This window comes from Lissotriton helveticus, chromosome 5_1, assembly GCF_964261635.1.
Source record: "Lissotriton helveticus chromosome 5_1, aLisHel1.1, whole genome shotgun sequence".
In the NCBI taxonomy this organism is placed as follows: domain Eukaryota; kingdom Metazoa; phylum Chordata; class Amphibia; order Caudata; family Salamandridae; genus Lissotriton; species Lissotriton helveticus.
Window position 1 is genome coordinate 71,871,830 of NC_136065.1, and position 15,602 is coordinate 71,887,431.

The 15,602-nt window shown below is 45.2% G+C and overlaps 1 protein-coding gene across 1 annotated transcript in view; it reads right to left on the reverse strand.

Annotated features, from left to right (window-relative positions):
* LOC144752963 (uncharacterized) overlaps positions 1-10,772 on the reverse strand; it is a 51,769-nt gene extending 40,997 nt beyond the window's left edge. The window contains exon 1 of the mRNA XM_078640769.1: positions 10,589-10,772. Coding sequence (XP_078496895.1) covers positions 10,589-10,664 — 76 coding nt within the window. The 5' untranslated portion in view covers positions 10,665-10,772. The remainder of the gene's footprint in view (positions 1-10,588) is intronic.
* Positions 10,773-15,602: the final 4,830 nt, after the last annotated feature.

Here is a 15,602-nt window from a genome sequence, read left to right on the forward strand (position 1 = left end):
TTTGTTTTATCTTTGAAATATAGGAATACCCGAACAAAAAATAGTTTTAAAGCAAGAAGTCACTTCACTATTACGGAAACCAATACAACAACATATTATACGGTAATACCTGAAAGTAGCTACATGTATAAATATAGGAATCCAAAATCACGTAAAGTAACTTAACAGACCGTAATATTGCTTTTTAGATAGTGAAGCAATATAAGAAACAGAACATGAAATGCAGTTCCGGTTTCACCCAGAACGAGTTGTAGTGAATGAATACACGAAGGAACACAGAACTATCCACGAGTGGTAGGTTATACAAAGATAGATGGAATACACACTATAGGATGAGTTACTTTTATAATAAAAAAACGCCTTTTGGTAAGAACGCAAGAAATAGGGGGTCTTCTTCTCTATCTTTGACTCTAGGATAACTTTAAAAAAAGAAAGAAACTCCTTAGAAATGTATAGACCCTCCAACGAAATAGTAGTCCTTATAAGTGGGTAGAAACCTTTATCGACAGGTAGTAAGGGGGAATCATACCATAATTATTCTTCCCTTTGGAATGACTAATAAAATGGCTAGCAGGGAAAGAATTGGCATCAATAATCTCCGTGCTCTATTTCTAGGCTGCATGACAAAATGTATAATGTGAAATGTCTCAGTATACACCTATGGGGCCTAAGTAGGGGCCACCCCTTTAGGTGACCAACAAGGGAATGTTTGATAAATTGTATGGGAGAAGCATTGAATAGCTGCTCATATTTTTGCTTCACAAGCTATCTTTGTCTTTATCTTAAATTGTTTATGTTTTTATGTGTTCGCTTTGATTGTGGTAATTTTCTGTTCAAATAGTAAGACATAACTGGCTTTATGTAAGAAGGAAAAAAGAAAAAAGAAACAAATTATATTTGTATATACACAAGTAAATATGTATTGTAATCATGACTCTTTGAATTGTAGATATATGCTGATATTGTCCTGAGGAAGACACTCTGGTGTCGAAACGCGTTGGCAGACGGACATCAATTTCTCTAATCAGCTGGGGAACTTATTTCAGTCTATTTCCCCTCACTATCTTTTAAAGAACATAATAATTGAATGTGAAATTCTCTTTTTATTATCTTGTATATCTTTTATTATTATGAGTATGTACCTGAATATGCCCATCATTTTTATCAGTATTATTAAATTTCATGACATCATGATTATGTGTTAGTACTTTTTACTTGTGTTTTTTTGATCTACTCTTGCCAGTTGTCTACTTTGTTAATGCCTGGATATATGTTGTTGCTAAAAATTGCTTTGCCCTGATCCAGGATTTTGATCTCACTCAGGGGGTCCTTGTTTTATGCCATAAACTGCACCCTCAAGACATAGGTTAGGTTGGTAAAGCCACCCTACCCATAATGCATGGCATGCAAGACAGTACTACGAGTACATTCAAATAGCTATGTCCATGAATACAATTAGTAGTTTTTTAATGTAACAATAATAATTATTACATTTGTTTGGGATTAGGTTGTACTCTGTGTGGAGCTGATGAAGGGAAATTTATAGACGTCTCATATGAATGCGAGATGTTCTAGTGAGTGAAATAACCACCGCTAGCCTAGCTTAGGAACAAGTGTGTGTCCCACCTGAAGCCTTTTAAGAAAATAGTGCTCTGAGGCTGTAACTAAAATCTAGGGAGTAACAACACATGTAACAGGGGGAGTTCTCATGAGAGGTTACAAGAAGATACAAAGCGGTACAAAGGAGGGACAACTAAGCCTATTGACCAATAAAAAGCCACAATTTACAAAGGACAGGGACAGGAGCCAATTAAAAAGGTGGGTGGAAAGTGGGCAGAGCTTTATGCCTATATCCTGAATACGTAAATAGAAACAGTGGTTCCTGTGGACAAAGGCATATAATTAACAATAATAAAAAGCACAATGGCAGTAATCAAGGGCAAATGGATATCAGAGAGAGAACAGACCATATACTGCGAGATACTTATAAATCCAAATATTTTTATAAATGAGTATTTACATTGTTCAAAAATCAAGTGCATAGTGCCCCAAGTGAACATAGAACCTACATATCAGTTTGTGACATTTTGCGACATAAAAGGTATGGTTTCCAAAATTACAAAGACGACCACAACAAAAGTATCAGATAAATGATCACAGCCTTCTAGTGCAGTGGTAGGGGCTGAAAGATGGTTGGATGGAGGACTAATTCCCTGAAAGATACTGATACTTCTGTTTTTCTTACAACAATCTAGTAAGGATTATCAAGGGTTGAATCTGGTCTTTTTGCTTTTGAATTTAGGCTTACTTATCAGTGGCTGGTTAGCACTCGTTCCAATTTCCCTTGTTTTAGCAGTATGTCTCATTACAACTCCTTCTGAGTAGTCTATTTAATTCCATACTTAGTTTCTTCACATTCAGTTGTTTTACTTTATCAGCTCCTTTTTTTATTTCATTTTTCAGGAGCATTATATTTGTAAGGTAAATCCATAAATTATTTTACTAACTCCCCACTTCGATGTGTCACTGCTTGCACACCTTGACACCTTCAGTTATCTTTCAACTACATGCATAGTACATGACTGTTTGTTTCTTTTTTCAGATTACCCCAGTGCTGAACTTGCAGATATCCATTATATAGCCTCCAATTACTCTTTTAATGTTAATCATTGTTTGGTTTATGAGGGATACTGGATTCATTTTCCGCTTTTACTTTCACGCAGCAATAGATATTTTTGGTGCTGCTTTAATGCTTTGTCCTGATGATGACCTGGTTCATTATGAAAGGCCGAAACGTTGTCAACATTATACCAGCTGAAAAAGATGTGGATTACTGAACACACATATGTGCAATGGAATTACTATGAACTGTTATCTATAACCTTTCCACACACATTACTGAATTGTTACCTCTTTTTACTGCTTTTGTCCTTTTTAGTTCAGTATTTTGTGTCATCTGCACAATCCTGGGCTCTCTATGTCTACCTCACGCTTTGAACACCTCTCACTCTCTAATTACTTTAAAGCTGCTTAATATCAATTGTTATAGCAAATCAAATCTATACAGATTCATTTCAGACATTTTTTAACGATATCTTTCTTTCCTTCTTGACTTGTGGCACTTAACAATACATTTCTTAGAATTGAGTGAACAATGATATTTTGGCCATGAATGATTCCTTCAGGACACTGTTGATAATATCTTCTCATTTCTATTGGCAAAGAAACAAGGCCAATCACTTGTGTGCAGCGGGATACGGCATTTACAACGCAGACGGAACCACGCGTGCCTTTACCGCACAAGCGTTACTACCCTTGCCTTTACCACGCATATGTGTAGTAAAGTTAGTCAGCGCTCTAGATACAGAGTGGATAGGTGGGTAGAATGGAAGGAACAGGAAGGGCTGGGACGCGGCTTGGTAAGAAGGGCGGGGGTCGGTTTTAGGGCTCAGGGAAGGGAGATAAGATGTTTCAAGGACCGGGGTCCGGGTAGTTTTTTATGGCTGGGGCCAGGTTTGAAGGGCTCAGGGCAGGGGGTTGGGGTCAGGGTAGGTTTTAGGGCTGGGGGCTGGGTTTAAAGGGTCAGGGCGGGGGTTTAGGGTAGTTTTTAGGGCTGGTGTGGGGTCATTTGCAGGGCTGGTGCCAGGTTTTAGGACTCAGGGCCGGGAGGTCAGAGTGTCATCTTTACCACATATATGCCTTCACCAATTATGCCTTTACAACAAAATTTGGTGCAGAGGCATGCGTGGTAAAGGCATGCATGGAAAAGACGCGGTCGTAGTAAAGACCGCGTTGTTAAGGCATGCGATATAACCACATGCGTGGCTCCATCATACAACCTCGAGCACAGTTTTATCTCCCTTTCACCTCGAAGCTGGGGCTCACAGTTAAAGACAGGGAGCTCTATGAACTGTTTTTACAGTGGTGTATGGTATGTCCCGGACTACCTTGCGAACACTGACCTGTTATACCCCCACCAGGAACTTCCGGTCCTCCAGCCAAGCCCAAAGTCCCACATGCATCATCTGGGTTTATCCCCTGTACCTCATATGTCCCATCGCTGGAATCCACAGGTCCCATCCCTGGACCCCACAGTCCCATCACTGGACCTCACAGTCCCATCCCTGGACCTCACAGGTCCATCCCTGGACCCCACAGTCCCATCCCTGGACCTCACAGTCCCATCCCTGGACCTCACAGTCCCATCCCTGGACCTCACCGTCCCATCCCTGCACCTCACAGTCCCATCACTGGACCTCACATTCCCATCTCTGGACCTCACAGTCCCATCCCTGGACCTCACAGTCCCATCCCTGGACCTCACAGTCCCATCCCTGGACCTCACAGTCCCATCTCTGGACCTCACAGGTCCCATTCCTGGACCTCACCGTCTCATCCCTGGACCTCACAGTCCCATCTCTGGACCTCACAGTCCCATCCCTGGACCTCACAGTCCCATCCCTGGACCTCACAGTCCCATCCCTGGACCTCACAGGTCCCATCCCTGGACCTCACAGTCCCATCCCTGGACCCCACAGTCCCATCCCTGGACCCCACATTCCCATCCCTGGACCTCACAGTCCCATCCCTGGACCTCACAGTCCCATCCCTGGACCTCACAGGTCCCATCCCTGGACCTCACAGGTCCCATCCCTGGACCTCACAGGTCCCATCCCTGGACCTCACAGTCCCATCTCTGGACCTCACAGTCCCATCCCTGGACCTCACAGTCCCATCCCTGGACCTCACAGTCCCATCTCTGGACCTCACAGTCCCATCCCTGGACCTCACAGTCCCATCCCTGGACCTCACAGTCCCATCTCTGGACCTCACAGGTCCCATTCCTGGACCTCACCGTCTCATCCCTGGACCTCACAGTCCCATCTCTGGACCTCACAGTCCCATCCCTGGACCTCACAGTCCCATCCCTGGACCTCACAGTCCCATCCCTGGACCTCACAGGTCCCATCCCTGGACCTCACAGTCCCATCCCTGGACCCCACAGTCCCATCCCTGGACCCCACATTCCCATCCCTGGACCTCACAGTCCCATCCCTGGACCTCACAGTCCCATCCCTGGACTCCACATTCCCATTCCTGGACCTCACAGTCCCATCACTGGACCTCACAGTCCCATCACTGGACCTCACAGTCCCATCACTGGACCTCACAGGTCCCATCCCTGGACCTCACAGTCCCATCCCTGGACCTCACAGTCCCATCTCTGGACCTCACAGGTCCCATCCCTGGACCTCACAGTCCCATCCCTGGACCTCACAGTCCCATCCCTGGACCTCACAGTCCCATCCCTGGACCTCACAGTCCCATCCCTGGACCTCACAGTCCCATCTCTGGACCTCACAGGTCCCATTCCTGGACCTCACAGTCTCATCCCTGGACCTCACAGTCCCATCCCTGGGCCCCACAGTCCCATCCCTGGACCCCACAGTCCCATCCCTGGACCCCACAGTCCCATCCCTGGACCTCACAGGTCCCATTCCTGGACCTCACAGTCCCATCCCTGGACCTCACAGGTCCCATTCCTGGACCTCACAGTCCCATCCCTGGACCTCACAGTCCCATCTCTGGACCTCACAGTCCCATCCCTGGACCTCACAGGTCCCATCCCTGGACCTCACAGGTCCCATTCCTGGACCTCACAGTCCCATCTCTGGACCTCACAGGTCCCATTCCTGGACCTCACAGTCCCATCCCTGGACCTCACAGTCCCATCTCTGGACCTCACAGGTCCCATCCCTGGACCTCACAGTCCCATCCCTGGACCTCACAGTTCCATCACTGGACCTCACAGGTCCCATCCCTGGACCTCACAGTCCCATCCCTGGACCTCACAGTCCCATCTCTGGACCTCACAGGTCCCATCTCTGGACCTCACAGGTCCCATCCCTGGACCCCACATTCCCATCCCTGGACCTCACAGTCCCATCACTGGACCTCACAGTCCCATCCCTGGACCTCACAGTCCCATCCCTGGACCTCACAAGTCCATCCCTGGACCTCAAAGGTCCCATCCCTGGACCTCACAGGTCCCATCCCTGAACCTCACAGTCCCATCCCTGGACCCCACAGGTCCCATCCCTGAACCTCACAGTCCCATCCCTGGACCCCACAGGTCCCATCCCTGTACCCCAGAGGTCCCATCCCTGGACCTCACAGTCCCATCACTGGACTTCACTGCCTCTTGAGATCCCAGCATCCTCCTTACTCAGTGACTTAAAATCTATCTTAAGGTGATCTGAGCAAAGAAGGAGGCATATTACATCACATCTGTAAACCTGGTATTTTGTGTAACTTCAGTATGTAATATCTCTACATTTCTGGTGTTGTTGCTCATCCCTCACTGACCTTGCACAAGCCTTGCCCCCCAGGCTCTTTAGTACTATATACTACAGGGCGAATCCAATTAACCACCAGGCATCTGGGTAAAAATACATGAAGTAATAAACGTGATGCCTAAGGGAGACTAACACACATCATTTCTGGAACAGATACAATTGATTATCTCTTCCTAAATAAAGTTATTCTTTTTGAAATAAATCTTGAGTTTCCTTTATACTCCTACAACTAAATGGCAATCCAAAAAGATCATTCCAACTTGTTGGTTTATATATTTCATTTAATAAACCATTTTTTCAAAACAATTGACTATGTATTATTTGAAAATATCTTTTTTTACATATATATATATATATATACACAACTGAGACATATATATACAATATACAAACAAACATATTTATAAACAGACAAACAAAAATATCCTTGAACCTTTTTCAGGGTTCTATGCCCTTAAATTATATCAAAAGGATGCTTTCTCAATCAATTATACAAAGACATTCCTTATAAACAGGTCACCACAAAACGAAATAGGAGCAAACGAGGTATAACCCTATAATCCTAATAGTTAGGGGTGGAAGAGAAGGCTGCCAAACAACCGTCAATGGCCTCGATGCCCGAACCGGCACGCCGGTGCGTCGTCCAGGAGCCCATCGGCTCAAATCTCAAGAGAGCCAATTTGTAGAATACCTCCGTTAGTAGAATGGGGGCTTGCACTTTCACCGACTCGTTTTGACCGGTGTAGCAAAATTGAATTACAGGAATCCATGGGTCTACATTAGATCCATGCGTACTCCGTTTCCGCCATTACGATCTCTGGTGAAATCCCAGGCGCACATACAGCAATATTTCTCCGTATGTGCGCCTGGGATTTCACCAGAGAATTTTGCTACACCGGTCAAAACGAGTCGGTGAAAGTGCGAGCCCCCATTCTACTAACGGAGCTATTGGCAAGTGATGTAAGCTGGCAATATTAGAGACCCTGACTCCGAGAGAGTATGCAGGAGTACGATGTGATGGCATAACCTTGATTGCCCTAAGTCCTGATGAGGCCTGAAATCTTGAAAGGCTGAAACGCGTCGACAGTTTGTTGAAGGCACCGTTATAAAATTCTGAAAAATATAAAATGAACTAAAAGGAGTACAAAAATAATAGAGGTTAAAAGGATTATACCTCGTTTGCTCCTATTTCGTTTTGTGGTGACCTGTTTATAAGAAATGTCTTTGTATAATTGATTGAGAAAGCATCCTTTTGATATAATTTAAGGGCATAGAACCCTGAAAAAGGTTCAAGGATAATTTTGTTTGTCTGTTTATAAATATGTTTGATTGTATATATATATGGTGCACAGACATAATATCGACTCCAAAATATCGTTTGGACAGAATATCGAGTCAAAAATATCGTTTGGACAAAATATCGACAGGACAGAATATAGACAGCCAAAATATCGTTTTTAAGGTAAGTGAAGTAATATCGACTGTAAATAATATAGAAAGTGAAAATATGTAAGTATATAATATAGATAGTAAAAAAATTCGTTTTTATTTTTAGGGTTCAGGGTCAGTTTTGGGTTTTTGGGTAAAGGGGTATTTTTAGAGTTCAGGGTCAGTTTTCAGTTTTTGGGTAAAGGGGTATTTTTAGGGTTCAGGGTCAGTTTTCAGTTTTTGGGTAAAGGGGTATTTTTAGGGTTCAGGGTCAGTTTTCAGTTTTTGGGTAAAGGGGTATTTTTAGGGTTTAGGGTCAGTTTTCAGTTTTTGGGTAAAGGGGTATTTTTAGGGTTCAGGGTCAGTTTTCAGTTTTTGGGTAAAGGGGTATTTTTAGGGTTCAGGGTCAGTTTTCAGTTTTTGGGTAAAGGGGTATTTTTAGGGTTTAGGGTCAGTTTTCAGTTTTTGGGTAAAGGGGTATTTTTAGGGTTCAGGGTCAGTTTTGGGTTTTTGGGTTAAGGGGTATTTTTAGGGTTCAGGGTCAGTTTTCAGTTTTTGGGTATTATTTTATTATATTTTGTTACTATATATATATGTTTTAATAAATATGAAATAAAAAAATATTTATTTAACTTTCATTAATTATTTAATTATTATAAGTTAATTTAAGTAATTTTAAGTATTTTAGTAATTAATTATTAATATTAATTTAATTTAACACTGTTTTTAGTAAATACGATATTTTTTACAACTATATTTTTGTAAACGATATTTTTAACTCGATATTTTTGTACTTACCTGTTTGTAGATAGAAACTCGATATTTTGACTGTCGATATTTTGTCAACGATATTTTTGATGGTCGATATTCTGTCCCTCGATATTATTTCAGTGATCCATATATATATGTATGAGTTGTGTGTATATATATATATAAATATATGTGTAAAAAAAGATATTTTCAAATAATACATAGTCAATTATTTTGAAAAAATGGTTTATTAAATGAAATATATAAACCAACAAGTTGGAATAAACTTTTTGGACTGCCATTTATGTGTAGGAGTATAAAAGTAACTCAAGATTTATTACAAAAAGAATAACTTTATTTAGGAAGAGATAATCAATTGTATCTGTTCCAGAAATTGTGTGTGTTAGTGTCCCTTAGGCATCACGTTTATTACTTCATGTATTTTTACCCAGGCTCTTTAGGGCACTCAGACTTTCTGCATCCAAGCTGCCCTTATGTACAGCCTTTCAGTTCACAATGTTCTGCCAACCGTGTAATTAGAGACGCAAATGCCAGCTGTACCAATCCTCTGATTGCAAAAAGCCACATAAGAAACTCTACTTTTCGCAACCAGCCACTTATTTCATGAACCTACCAATTAACTAATAGGTTGGTTGGTGAAAATAAGGGATTGTAGTGAGTCACAGCCCAAACTGCCTAATTATTTATTGGGCAGGTCTCAATTTACAACCCACTACAGTTGATCCCAGTCCCAGTCCCAGGGATGGTGTCCTGCAAGGGTCTCTTTGATTGCATTTCAAAAGAGATTTTTTTTTAAAGCAGCCAGATGTCTTTGAATGAAACCGGACTACTTCATCAAATTCTATTCTTTTTGGAAAATGTCAGTACCATTCGGCAATGGGACACTGGACCACCGCCTACCCCCCCCCCCCCTGAAACTTTGACTGCAATTGCAAAGAAGGGTCCAACAAAAGAGAGCTCTGACTTTGTGCGAATAAGTTACCACCCCAACTTGAGAGTCGGCGACTTATCAATGGTTTGCAAATGGAAATCCTGTCACGATTAGGTATTTTAAAGAGACGGCCACAAGGCGCTCTTTGAGGAGTAATTCACAAACCATTTTTAAGCCTATTTTAGTATTCACTAAAAGTTACAGACTCCTAAACTGGGATTAGGACTCATGGAAAACTGTTTAGTGATCACAAATTTAGAGAATCACAGGGTGTGCGCCTGCTTAAAGGTTTTGTACATCCAGTGGCGGCTCCTCCGCTATGGCGGAGGAGCATCGCCCCACTGCTTTTGAGCAGTGTAAAGTAAAGAAAAAAATATAAGTTTGAGTTATTATCATTTTATGTTTCCTTTGCATGCGGGGCTGCTCTGCTTTCAGAGCAGGGCAGGGGAGCAGGGGTTTGCCCACTCCTAAGTGTGCAATGACTCTTTGGTCGGCCCTCTTGGGCCACCCAAACCAGTCATGCACACTTTCCCCGTTCTCCATGCTGGCTGCATTGCAGGCTGCGTGGAGAACATACCGGGCCCCCATTCCCTGGTTGAGCATCCAACTAGGATGCTCAAAACCAATCACAACACTTCATTGCAGGGTTGAGATTGGTCAGGGCAATCCGGGTGCTTACCAATCACAACACTGCATTGCAGACTTGTTATTGGTCAGGGGAACCTGGCTGTTCTTCCTGGCTTCCTGTTCCTCAAGTCCCATGAGGAGAGCAGGAGCAAGGAGCAGTTGCTGACCTGGCGGCAAAGTAAAAGTATATACTTTTTGTGTCTTTTTTTTGTCTTTGCCCAACCCGTGGCCCCCCGTGCCCGCCCAGCCACCCGCAAGTCATGCCGGCCGGCACTGTGTACATCTGGCTCCAAACACATAAATCTCTAAAGGAGACACCACATGATGATGCCTTTCATGTCCCCAAGTATTAATAGTGGGATCAGCAAGGACCCCCGCTAAGATCAACTCACAGGATCTGTCTACTCATCTGAGGGCACAGGTTCCTCCTGTCCTCAGCTCTCTGGACCAACAGCCAACGGCATACGATACTCACAAGTCATATGACTGCAGGAGATGAAGACGAGAAGGCCCAAAGCCTGGGGTGCGAGGGGACCACGAAGGCACCACATGGTGGATGCTGGAGTGGACACTGAGTCTGGTCACCAGGAGTGTATCTGGAGAGTGAGCGGATCCTCCACCTTCAGCTCAAGCCTCGGCCTTCCTGACACGGCTCCAAATCAAACATTTATACAGAGTACGAGATGGGCGGCGACCCATCGTGGAGAGAGAGGAGGCGGAGCAGCGTCAGCTGGTCCGCCTTAGATTGCAGCACTCTGAGGAAGGTCTAAGACAAGATACAGCCATGGAAATTATAGACTAGAAACATCTCATTACTTTTATACCAATAAATTTCTCATTTAAATGGAGCAGCAGGGCGTCTTCAGGGCTGGGTGGGCACCATTGGGTTCATCAAGGTGGCATGAGGGCTGGCTTGTGTCCAAGAGTTAGGTGGGTATCAGCTGAGCTATTTATACACATAGAGGTGAGGGCATATGGCAAATTATGCATCCAGATCTTGCCACATATAGTCGCTGGCAGAGTGCTTCGCATTACCTGCTCTGCTGGGTCCCCACCTCTCCCTCAAGGGTTGACAGGGAGCCCAGTGCGGAGCGTCCTGGTATTAGGCCAAGTTCTTCTCTTGCTGCTACTGAGGAGACTTCCACGTGCAGCAGCCGGTCTCCGTGGCCCTCAGATTTGTTCATTGGCACCTCCTGTTTCCATAATTGGCCACTAAGCTAGGCTGCATGGCCAACTCTAGCCGTACAGGTGAGACGTAGCCAGACATGAATTCCTCCAGCAGGACCACCTGCTTGGGGTATTGAAGATAGGGTCATGTACTAGTGACGTGTTATCCACCCCTTCACCCTGGTCAGATGGGCAGGGTAGAAGGGTTGACTGATGTCGGCTCTTCCCGGGGAGAGGCCCATTGATTCAAGGAGTCATGCTCCCCAAACACTGCCCGCTGGTAGGAAGTTGATGTTCTCTTGGCTCCAGGATGGATAAAGGTACCTCCTGGACCAGATTCTGCAAACTGCCCCCCACAGTGAACATGGGGGGTCCTCCACCTTAACCTGGCCGCTCTACTTTCAGCTCGAAGGGTCAGCACAGGGTGGTCTTGGCGCCATTTACCGAAAGACGTTGGTAGATTTCCTCATGAGGAGTGGGCACCAGACTGAAGTCCTGGTAGTAGACAATGAGTGCCCGTACTGGATGGCGTTGGCTAACGGTCGAGGATGTGGACAGTGTATTTGACAGGGAGCTCTCATTGGTTGAAAAGGTTTGGGTTTCCTGCTTCTAAAGCAGACCTTGCGTTATGTTCCACTCCATATGCATGTCCTGGTCATCGCATGGCAGTTCTTTCTCATTTACTCTTTTACTCATTTACTCATTACCTCTTTTACTTGTTATTGCGCAGACATTTGTCTGTTGTGGACCACTTATAAAAGTGGTTGAAAGGAGTTAAAGTTTCGATACCCAATCTTCAGTATATTTGATGTCTGAAGCAGAGACTCTATCCTATACGGATGAGTATGTCCTGAAGATAGCTGCTGGTCCCTCTCTATCGGGAAACAGAGGCTCCACGGTTCATCTTCCATATGAATCGGATTTAAACCAACTAGAACGCCTCAAGAAAAAACTTATTAGAAAAAAGCTGCACGCAAAATTTCTAACAGACTGTCTAAGTGCTAATATTATTCCAACCGGTCTGCAAATTAGAAACGTTCCCATTATCTTCATTGATGATGATGATGAATTCAAGGTAGGATTTAGCTTTGCAGCAAATAAATGCTCACGCACCTGGATGGTGTTGAGCATAGAGACAGCCTTTAAACAAATCAAACTCCTGTTGAAGGAGATAGAAACCCTTGAAAATAAAATCAATACTGACACCAACATCACTAATGCCAAGACCTTATTAGACAAAGTGGCACTAACTATAAAGGATTTCGAGGAGTTCAATTCACACAAAAAGACAGACAAATTGCACAAAGACATTCGGAGATACAATAAGGAAAGGACTTACCCCTACCTTCAAAAAGACTATTATCAAACACAGGGTTCCTATCAAGGCCCTAATCAATTCCAACAAAAAAGGACTACCTTCTCTGACACTGGTCGAAGGCGCGCCAAAGGCAAGCCCGTCTGCGCCCGTCCGCGCCAGACCGTCACCTGTTGACCTAACCCCCGTTGGTTTTCCCAATCATAGGCAGTAGCGACCTAGAGGTGAGCTGTGTCATAATGATAACCTACACAAGTGGGGGACTGAAACACCTGAACCTAGGGGGACAAAGGGACCAGCGAGCCCGGGTCTTATCCTCTTCCATCGGGCCCTCTCAGACAGTTACATCGGTCAACGCCCTCATAGACGCTGCAATGGGCAAAACAAAGACCGCCCAGTCAACTAGCTCACCAACCATGCCTGATAGGAACTGCTCGGCAAAAGATGCGACCATCTCAGCACTGTATCTGACCGCCCGCTCAATATCTAAGCATGCTATCGAGGTATGGAGCTTACTTGAGGCAGATAAACCGGAAGTTTGCTTCTTCACGGAAACCTGGCTGAACAGCCAGGCGGCACCGGACTTAGCGGATGCCTTCCCCTCGGAATACCGCACAACGAGGGTGGACAGGGAAGGGAAGAGAGGTGGAGGTCTAGCAATTGCAGCCAGACTCCCTATCGAGGTCAAGCTACTGGAATCTCTGTCCAGTCCTACGCTTGAAATCATGATAGTGAATCTGCAATTTTCCCAAATGGACAGCTGGCGCGTTGCTTTAGTGTATAGGCCGCCGACCAGTAAAACAGGCTTTGTTAACCTAATACTTGAAACAATAGTGGCCCATGCCCTGGCCTCTGAGAATTTCATCCTACTGGGTGATTTCAATTACCATGGGGAACTTTCTGGAGACCCAGAGACTGGTCTCCTAATTAGCACAATAAAGTAAAGTCCACATTTGTAAAGCGCACAATCACCCGTAAGGGTCTCTAGGCGCTGGGGGGCCGTCGGGAAGATTAAGCGAGCTATTGCCCAGAGTCACATGGTGCTGGGCTACCCTGCCGCCGGAGCCGGGGATCGAACCGTGGTCCCCAGATTCCAGCGTCAGTCGCCCTGGCCGCGGCGCCACACCACAATGGAAAGCGTGGGTCCCACACAAAGAGTCAGGGGCCTCACTCACTGTGCAGGCCATTCTCTTGACCTAATCTTTACCAGCTGTTCTAAACTTAATATGGAAGATCCTCTCCCCATGATCTGGACGGACCACTACCTCTTAAAGTTTAGCTTTCCATATAATATTTTAATTCACCCTGTGAACAACACCAGAGTGCGGATCCGTCCATGGCATAAACTTACACCGGAAGCATTCCTAGCCCATTTTAAACCTGGAAATTGCCCCCTTCCTTCTTTAGAGCGAATGGTAACTAATTTGGAGTCCTCTATCCTACAAGCCTTAGACCGAGCCATTCCTGAAACTGCCGTTAAAGTAAAATCGACAGCATCTCCATGGTATACGACCAATTTAAAAAAGGATAAACTAGCTAGTAGAGCTGCTGAGCGCCATTGGCGGACATCCAGAATGGAAGTGGACAGAGCTAAGTATAACCTGCTCCATCTCAGTTATTTGAAAAATATAAAAATAGCGAAGAAAACTTACCTGACGCAGCGAATAAACACTGCGGCGAGTTCCATTAAGGAGCTATATAAGATATTGAAGGAATTTACATCCCCTCGCGCTGAGCAATCTCTGTTTAATCCTTCTATAGAATGGGTTGAGTCAATGGCTAAATTCTTTGAGAATAAAATCAAAAAAATATACTCTGCTTTCCCCATCTCAGACCCAGATCAACCCCCGTCACATAGGAATCCGGTGACGCTGTCGCCTGGGGGGGTCTGTAGCCAAGCCTTCCATTTGACTGAATTTACCCCCATCACCGTTGATGAGACCCTGAAAGGCCTCAGTAAAATAAAATCAGGATCGCCTATGGACCCGTTCCCTCCCCGCCGTTGTACAAAAATCATGCCCCTGTTTGCAGAACCCCTTACGGCCATATTTAATGCTTCGCTTGAGCAAGCGCATGTCCCCACCAAATGGAAGCACGCTCAAGTAAAGCCCATTTTGAAGAAACCTTCGGACGATCCGACTCTACCATCCCACTATCGGCCAATATCGCTGTTACCTTTCTTTGGGAAAGTGTTGGAACTTCTTACCAACAACCGGCTGACGGCCTATATAGAAGCGTGTGGTGCTCTTGACCCCTCTCAGTCTGGCTTCCGGGCCGCACACAGTACTGAGACGGCTGTGGTTGAGATAGTGGATAACATCAGACTCGCGGTGGATGGGGGCGACTTCGCTGTCCTCATCCTCCTGGACCTCTCCGCGGCCTTTGACACCATTTCCGACGGCATTTTGAAACATCGGCTGTGGGAGATAGGTGTCATAGGGGGGGCCCTGGGGTGGATTGAGGACTACCTCACTGGCCGCCTTACCACCGTTCGAGTCGATTCCCTGGTCTCCGGCAGTCGCCCTGTGACTGTGGGTGTACCTCAAGGGTCGATTTTGAGCCCGCTGCTCTTTAACCTATACCTGACTCCCTTGGCTAAAATTATTAAATCATTTGGCTTTAAAACTGTGTCATACGCTGATGACACCCAGCTGCCGATCACGTGCGGTGTAGATCCCACAGACACCTGCACTCGCTTTAAAAACTGCATGGTTGAGATCAGCAGCTGGATGCGGGATAATAAGCTCCAACTAAACGCAGGCAAGACAGAAATCATCCTGTTTGGCAAGGCAGAGAGGTGCTGGACCCTGGAGTGGTGGCCCGCTGAATTGGGTGTATGCCCTACCCCCAAGACAGCGGTCCGCAACCTGGGAATAATTATTGACAGCACTCTGTCTATGAAAAATCATGTAGCCAGGATGACGGGTACCTGCTACGGAATAATGCGCCGCCTCAGAAAAATCTTCAGGTGGCTCCCCATTGAGGCAAGAAAACCTCTGGTGCAGGG